Source organism: Plasmodium gaboni, assembly GCF_001602025.1.
Source record: "Plasmodium gaboni strain SY75 chromosome Unknown, whole genome shotgun sequence".
Classification (NCBI taxonomy): Eukaryota; Apicomplexa; class Aconoidasida; order Haemosporida; family Plasmodiidae; genus Plasmodium; species Plasmodium gaboni.
Genome location: NW_017385472.1, coordinates 1 through 9,244, shown reverse-complemented (window position 1 = coordinate 9,244; position 9,244 = coordinate 1). Strand labels below are relative to the sequence as shown.

Sequence of the window (9,244 nt, the reverse complement as noted above, 5' to 3'; positions counted from 1 at the left end):
GCAGCACTATATATATAAATATTTGATAAACAAATATTATACACTAATAATAGTAAAACATTAAGATATGATATATTCCTTTTATTATTATAATAATCTTATTGTGAATATTTTTTAATCAAAATATATATATGTTCTGATATATATTATATAATATTTCATAGTACAAAATAATGAAGAAATATTTAAAATATTTTGTTTTTATAATAATGTATAAGTATATATATTTGATGGATTAAAAAACCAAAAACATAAAATATTAAAATATAAATATATTTATAATAAAACATATTAAAAAATATGCATGTACATAAATATTATTTTGTATTTTTGTCATATTTTATATATATAAATAATGAATTTTGTATTTACAAAATACATTTTCAGAATATTTTATAAAAAATAAAACACACTTAACATATATATATACTTCATAATAATTATTAAATTATTGTTTAATAAGTTATTCATAATATTCTTGAATTAAAGACTTATATTTTTGTATAAATAAAGGAAAATTGTATATTTTTTTGTTTTAATTAAATATTTTATTATTAAAGTCTAATATATATATATATATATATATATTATATTTGTCATAATTTCATTCATTATATATAAATTCAAAAAAAAAAATAAAAACGTTTTTAATATGATGAATAAAAAAAATTGTAGTATTTTAACCTTTTATCTTTCTCATGCTAATCTAAAAGGAACATTACGTTATACCTCATTTAAATTCCTTTGCTTAAGTGTATATATGATTGGATTTTACTATATTTTTTTGAATGTAAGTTCGTGATATAAATTTTATGTGTTATTATTTATATGGTTTTTAAAATATATGTTATATATGTATATATGTTATATATGTTATATGTTGTATATATGTATATATGTATATATGTTATATATATATATATGTTATATATGTATATATGTTATATATGTATATATGTATATATATATTTTTTATATAGACATCATTACAAAATAAGGGCCTAGAAAATGTTAAAAATTGTAATATATATGAACGCAATTTAGGTGAAGCAGAAAAAGAAAGTAACGGTTCACAATGGAAAAAGAATTTGAAAGTTAAAAATGAAGATATAAATAAAACAAAACACAATACAAGTAATATGAAATGTAATGAAGAAAAAGTAGAGGAAAATAAACATAATAGTATTAATCATGATGATGAGAATAATCATGTGGAAAATAAAAGTAATAGTTCTACAAATAATATAAATTATAATGATATGTCAAAAAAATTAACAGAAAAGGAATTATTAGATGTATTAAATTCATTAGAAGAATGCCCACACACAAAAGATCTTGGAAATATATGGACTCATGCAGTTCATGTTGTAAAAGAAGGTTTGGATGATATAAAGAAAGATTTAAAGGAATCCATAAAAAATTATCTAGATAATGATTTTTCTGATACTACTTCTTGTATTAAAAAGAAACTTGTATATGCAACTATATGGGAAGAAAATATTGCAAAATTTAATAGAACTGTAGAACGTGAACAGGAAAAATATACTAATGATTTTTTTAATTTAATTAAAGATGAAAGTACACTTGATGATATAAGAAAATTTATTTATTCATTCATAGAATTTTTTAAAATATTAAAAGAAGAATTATATCAAGATCATCAAAAGGAATTATTTCTAAAAATTGAGAAAGTTTCGGTGGTTGAAAATTAATTATTATAAATGTTTAAAAGAATTATATATGTATATATATATATATATATATATATTAAAAATATACATATACATATATATTAAAAATATACATAATATATATATATATATTAAAAATATACATATACATATATATATATACATATATATATATATACGCATTAGATGTGTTTGTGTTTTTTTTTTTGTATCTATATTTATATGTATATATTATTTCCATTTTCTATTTTATGATATTTGAAGTTAAGGAATGTAATATTCTTTTATTTTTATGTATTAAATTTTTTTATGAAAAATATGAACTTTTTAAATTTTTAAAAAAAAAATATTGTTTTTGAATTTTCTTTCTATTGTTTTAAAAAATTATTGTATATATTTTTGTTTAAACTAAAATAAAAATTATGTGATATAAAATGGAAAATTTTTTTTATCATATAATATTTAAAAAAAAAAACTAAAAAAAAAAATCATTTTATTCTTTAGAAAATAGTACCATATATTATATGAGTTATAATACAATATATTTAAAAAAAAAAAAAAGGATAACTAAATGACTATTAATTATTATGTATATGATTAATATGGATTTTATTTTTTAATTTATTGTACAATATTGTTTTAATATAAAAGTTCAATAAATGGTTTTAAAATAAATATTAGAAGATAAAATTTAAACCAATAAAACGAATTATAACAATTATAGTAATTAATAAATCTACTTAAAAATTATGTAAATGTTCTTTTAATCTGTCACGTAATAGATTTATATTATGTAAAAAAGAACAGGCTCGTACAATTTTAATTTTTCATGTAATCAATGAATATAAAATATATGTAACTAAAATTTTCATTCAAATAATAGTATATCGTGTATAAAAAACCATTATCATAAAATATATATTTTATAAACAATTGACAAACTAACATTCATCCTATTCCAAAGTCAATATTATGTCCATAAATGGTTCTTGTATTGATATTTCCAAAAATTTTTTCTTTTTTTATGTATCCAAACATATAAAAATATCACCATAACAGTTATAGCAACAATTGCCACACCAAAAAGATAAAACGTTATACTAGTAACACAAGTTTTAATGGCCATTATTATAGCAACAATATCGTTAGTAGCAACAAGAGATGTAGTATCAGCTGCAGTAGCGAAATTCAACCATCCAGTATACCCTACACCACATACTAGACCACAAGAAGGTGCAATTGTTCCCATATTTTTTCCACAATTCAGACAAATTTTGTCTGTTTTGTCCGCTACCGATTTTTAACACATACAGGTAGAGATAGCGTCACTATCTACATATGGTTGTAGTGCGCCAAATGTGTCCTTTAATTCCTTTTCGATTTTATCTTTTAATATAATGTTTTGTATATCTTTATCGCACTGTTCTGTACACTTCATACGATTTTGTTGTATCCGTTGGTCATATTCACGAAATCGTTCGGACGTTTGTCTATCAAAGTTTTCCATCAATGATTTCATTTCTGGTTCATTATCATAAATGGACGTATATATATCATATTCGCATAATATTTTATGTATTTTTGCTTTATGTGGTATATGGCTTTTATGGTTCCTTCGATTATGAGTCTATAAAAAATATGGAGATATATATGATATTTTTTTTTTTTTTTTTATGGTTTTATATATTTTTGTAATTATGTACATTTAATATTTATACAAATATTATTTATATATATATATATATTATTTCATGAATACATGATATAATCTTACCAATATATTTAGTAAAAATTTTAATAATAAAATATTAATATAATGGACTTTCATTTTTGTTATATTTATAATAATATATGATTGCAATTAATAACTAAATAATTAGTATAGAATATTTTATTTTCATTTATAAATAAAGTAAATATATGTAATCATAATATGATTATAAATTTACATAATATCACAATTAATTTCCATTATAAAATTCATTATTGGAACCATATTTTTCCTTTTATTTAGAACAAAATATATATATATATATATATATATATATATATATATATATATATAATAAAATAAAATATAAAATAAATAAAAAAGTAAAATAATTAATTAAATTAAAAACTAAAAATTAGATAATAAATATTTCTATTTTTTTTAAAAAAAAATGTTGAATTTTAATTTCTAATAGAATTTAATTTTATGTAATATGATAAATTACAATGAAAATATTTTTTTTCTATTTTAAAAACATGTTACCATATAGTAACAATACAATGTATTTTTTTTTTTTTAATGTTGTAAATTATATATATATATGTAGGGTAATAGTTGTTAAACGTGTACATTAGATAAAATATACTATTGTGTAAAATATATATGTGAAATTTATATTGCAACATCTATGTTATCAATATTATAATTATATAAAAATCCTTGTATATAACAAAATGTGTTATTGAACATATAAGTATTAAAATATATTTTAATATTAATTAAAAAAAATACATATTTTAATTTGAAGAGTTTTATATTTTGTTCTAAAAATTGTGTAATATATTTCTCTCTAATATATCTAAAATTATAATAAGATATATATATATATATATATAAAATTTTTAACATTTGTTTTCTATTACAAAAAAATATATTTATATAATTAAAATACAATAAATATAAAAATATGTAATTACAATACAATAAATATAAAAATATGTAATTAAAATCCAAATTTATTTTTAAAAAAAAAGACATTATAAACAAAATAAAATATTATAATTATTAGAATATTTGTGAATATTCGTGAAACGTATCCCATCATAATCATTATATCTATCTATATATATATATATATATATATATATAAACACTTTATATATATATATATATGAATTGTATGATTACTAGTTGTAAGGATATAATTATATATTTTAATAATTATATTACTTATTACATATATTGAAAATAAAAAATATACATTTTTAAAAAATATAATATAATATAAATAGTGTTTTTATTCTATGTTCAATTAAAAATATATATATATATATATAACAAAGGTTATATATTATTTTTATAATCGTGAGTATTCCCTATAATGATAAAACTAAATATAAAAAATAAAAACAAAACCACAACATACACATGTATGTAATCTAACAAATATAATATAAATAATGATACACAAAATATATTGTTCAATAATGAAAAATATGGTTATGTATCATTATATGTAATAAACAATACTCTTATCCATTTTTTAAATGTATAATTATGTTGACATATATTAAATTTAGGTATATATATTTTTATCCAATAAATATATATATATATATATAAATATATATTCAAAAATATAATTCTATACCTATTATAAATTAATAAATAAATTATATATATATATATATATATATATTAATAATATTAAGTTAAAGGTTTAATATAGAAAAAATCGATTCTTTTTGTTAAATACATATATATTGGTAATGATGCAAAGAGGATTCCAGAAGAAAGTATACATAAATTTTCTTTTATATCTTCGTTTATATAAGATCTTTTTTTTTGTGCTCGACTGTCTATGGTTTTTTGTATAAAAATATTATCGAATGTTTTTAATAATAATAAAGCTCTTTTAAAAAAAGATTTTTTCTCCACATTATATATTTCGTTAGGTTCATCTATATTTTCTTCTATTAATTGTTCTAGATTATCGTATGATCTATTAACTTCTTCCTCTATATCATCTTCATCATAATCATTATCAATAGGATTATTAAGTAAATTATTATTTTTATTCTTTTTATTAGTATTATTGTTATTTTCTTTATTTTCGTTCTTTTTCTTTTTGTCGCTTATTTTTATAGAATTTTTACTTTCATTTAAATCATCTTTACATTTTAAATTTCATTTTGTCGTTCCTAAATTTCTTCTATTTTGTGTACTGTTTAAAGTTGCTAGTTTTCTATTTATTCTGTTATTTGTTAAATTCTTGTTTTTATATATTCTTTGTTCAAAAGGATTATTGTAGGATATCTAAAAACAAATAAGTATACATGTGAATATGAATCGGTGTAAAAAATTATAGTGTATAATAAAAATATTAATTTTTACCTTTTCTATGTAACTACAAAAAAATAAGCACATAATAAATAATAAAACCTTAATACATATAAGAACCATGTTTATTCAATATTTGGTACATATATATGTATAAATATACAGATAAAATACATTTATGAATATATATATATATATTATAAATGTTCTCATGCATAATAATGATAATACATGAAATAAAAAGAAAAAATTTAAAAAATGAATGTATGTAATGAATATCCAATATATACAAAAGAAGGTTATTTTAAAATGATTACATCTTAAAATATAATATTATTAATAGAAACATAAAATAGAAATTTTATAATTAATTAATTAATTCCTTTGAATGTAAAATATAATTTAATATTATTAAATATTTATCGTATTATATATTTATATATTAGAAGAAATTACTTCAAGTATAAATTTTTTTTTTAAATATATATACAAAAATTATATTATCTATATATAATAATAATAATATATTTAAATTTTAATAAGAATAAAATAAATTATTAATATTATCTTCAGTTATACTATAAAATTATATAAATAAATTACAATTACAATATATAGGTATATATAATATTAATGTAGGAAATATATTATATATAAAAACATTATATTATATTATATTATATTATATTATATATATAACATCTTTTAAAAAATAGAAATTCGATAATTCTATCATATAATAAATTTTATATTCTATGATATATATACATATGTATATTAATATTTAACCTTATATCAGAATTAATATATTTTGCCCTTTCTCATTTTATAAATGAACATAATATATATATATATATATATATATATAATATATTACAATTTAATAGACTAAAAAATTGAAGTAATATTACTTTATATATTAATTATTTCATCAATTTTGTAGCATTTGTATAATATATAAAGTAAACATTATAAAAAAAAAAAATATATTATATATATAATTTGTTTTGAAATATTATTCTAAAATAAATCAATATTAATAAAATATAAAAACATGTCATTTTATTAAATATATAGAAAAAAGGTTTTTTGTAAATATAAAAAACAAATAAATAACGTATTAATAATAAATTTTTTGTAAAATTAGAATGAGGAATAATAATATAATGTGAAATTTATAAATAAATATTTAAAATTTTTTAATAATAGGAATAAACAAAAATAAAAAGGATTTTTTCATTATATATAGGAAAATTAATTAAGCGATTATTTAAATATAAATATGAAATTTTTTTATATTAACATATTTTTGTTATTTGTTTCCTTAGGACATTTTATATCATTATATAAGGTATATATAAATCAACTGTATGTAAAAGAATATCAACATTTTTATGATATGTGTATGAATAAAATAATATTAATGAAATATATATATTGAATAAACATATATATTTTTATTAATTTTTTTTATTTACAGGATTATAATAAAAAATATATATACACAAATGAAATATATAATAATTTTTTTAATTTAAAAATCAAAAGATCGTTAGCTCAGCATGCTAGAAAGAAATCTCTGAAACGTATCGTAACAAGAAATAGTTTAACAAACGAAACCATATCAAATGATAAATTACTGGATAGAAATGATGTAATTGATAATAGTTACAATGGACTCCAAATGGATGAAAATTCACAGGATAATGAAAAAAATAATTATGGATTAAATGAAAAATTAAAAAATGAATATGAAAAATACATATTAAAGAATAGTTCATCAAAATCATTTGATTGTATGACAAGATTAAAGAACTGGTTATATAGAAAGATATATAAGGAAAGGAGTTTTTGGGTACATTTATCAATGTTTACAGGTGTACTAGGAGCTGGTGCAGCTGCGAGCTTATTTAATATGTTATGCATATTAATATGTAGTTTGGGAACTGGTATTAGCTTAACTTTTATTGGTGCTTTTGGAACTATTTGGGCTGTTTTAGTGGGAATAATAATATTAATAATTTTAGGAACATGGATGCTTGTTACGTGGTTATGGCCACACAAGGATGTATATAATGAAACATGTGGAATATAATTTGTTATATATATATATATATATTTGTTAAAACTTTTGTATTATAATTTTAATGGAAGGTTAATTAATAAATATATTAAAATAATTTTTTGTTTCTCAATATTCTATATATCCTATATAAATTCATATTTTTTAGTTTATATAATACAAAAAGAAAATTTATAATTTTCTATATATTATTTCAATATATGTATGAATATTCTTTTTCTGTTTTCTCTATTATTATATATTAGCTGTTAAATTTATTATTTCTATTCATGAATTCTATATTTTATTATTAATTAAGATTGATATATATATATATATATATATATATATATATATATATATCCGCATTTGTTTATTTAATACATGTAAACATATAATAAATATGTTGATATGTATGTTTTACAATTATTAAAATATAAATATCATTTTTAGATTAAAACGAATTTTTTTTTTATTCTTTTAATTAATTTAACAAATATATTATAATCCAATTTTCATATATATATAAAAATTCTTAATTAAAATGAAATAAAATAATGTTATACAATTTAATAAAAAGAATATGTGTCATATAATATTTTCTTTAAAAAAATGAAAAATAATAATTCAATTAATTTTATTTTTATAAATACAGAGAACAAGGAAAATGTTCCACAATGTGTATTATTCTATATTATATTGTTTTTTCCTCAAATAAATAAAGTTTCCAACGTTTATATATATATATATATTTTTAATAATAATTACAATAATGTGTTTACATAACTAATATACTGAAATAATAAAAAACAATTACTTTTTAATATATATATGAAGGAAACCATATATATTTTGTCTTTTTATAATATATATATATTCCAATACATTTTGATATGTACACGTATACATAATATACTAATTACATAATTATTAATATATTTTTATTGTCATATATAATTTGGTAGCATATATATGAAAAATTACTATAATTTTTTTTTAATAAAATTTTTTTGTTAAATCATTAATATATATGTATGTATTAGATACTATTTATATATATTTAATAAAACGTATGTTCATATTATATTTAAAACACATATATTTGTATATTGATATGTAAAAATAACAACTAATTTTTCTTGTGTGATATCACAAAACAAAAACATTTGCTAAATATATATATCATAACATAATATAGATATATATCCAAATTTCTTCCTCATAAATTTTCATCACTACTATTTTCCAACAAATCCATATCATCAAAATAGGTATATCTATTAGTATCACTATATATTCGATTTGTTCCACTAATATCCATATTAGATCTAGGGGTCATATCACTACTAATTTCTACATAAAGGTTAGTATTTAACAATTTATCTCTATTATTAAAAGGGCTGACTTCATCAATGGATATATCATCAAAATAGGTATATC

General features: G+C 16.8%; 2 protein-coding genes and 1 pseudogene across 3 annotated transcripts; 2 read left to right on the top strand and 1 right to left on the bottom strand.

Moving 5' to 3' along the window:
* Positions 1-655: 655 nt before the first annotated feature.
* PGSY75_0031000 (exported protein (PHISTa)) lies at positions 656-1,712 on the top strand (the record flags this gene model as incomplete). The annotated part of the gene is made up of 2 exons (XM_018783448.1): positions 656-790; positions 981-1,712. 2 exons carry the CDS (start codon positions 656-658, stop codon positions 1,710-1,712), a joined length of 867 nt encoding a protein of 288 aa, XP_018638765.1.
* A 949-nt stretch (positions 1,713-2,661) lies between these two features.
* On the bottom strand, positions 2,662-3,519 carry PGSY75_0030900 (rifin; annotated as a pseudogene; the record flags this gene model as incomplete). The annotated part of the gene is made up of 2 exons: positions 2,662-3,318; positions 3,466-3,519. Coding segments are annotated over 2 exons (711 nt in total).
* Positions 3,520-7,024: 3,505 nt separating this feature from the next.
* PGSY75_0030800 (exported protein (hyp15)) lies at positions 7,025-7,837 on the top strand (the record flags this gene model as incomplete). The annotated part of the gene is made up of 2 exons (XM_018783447.1): positions 7,025-7,093; positions 7,223-7,837. The coding sequence occupies 2 exons, from the start codon at positions 7,025-7,027 to the stop codon at positions 7,835-7,837; spliced, it is 684 nt and encodes a 227-aa protein (XP_018638764.1).
* Positions 7,838-9,244: the final 1,407 nt, after the last annotated feature.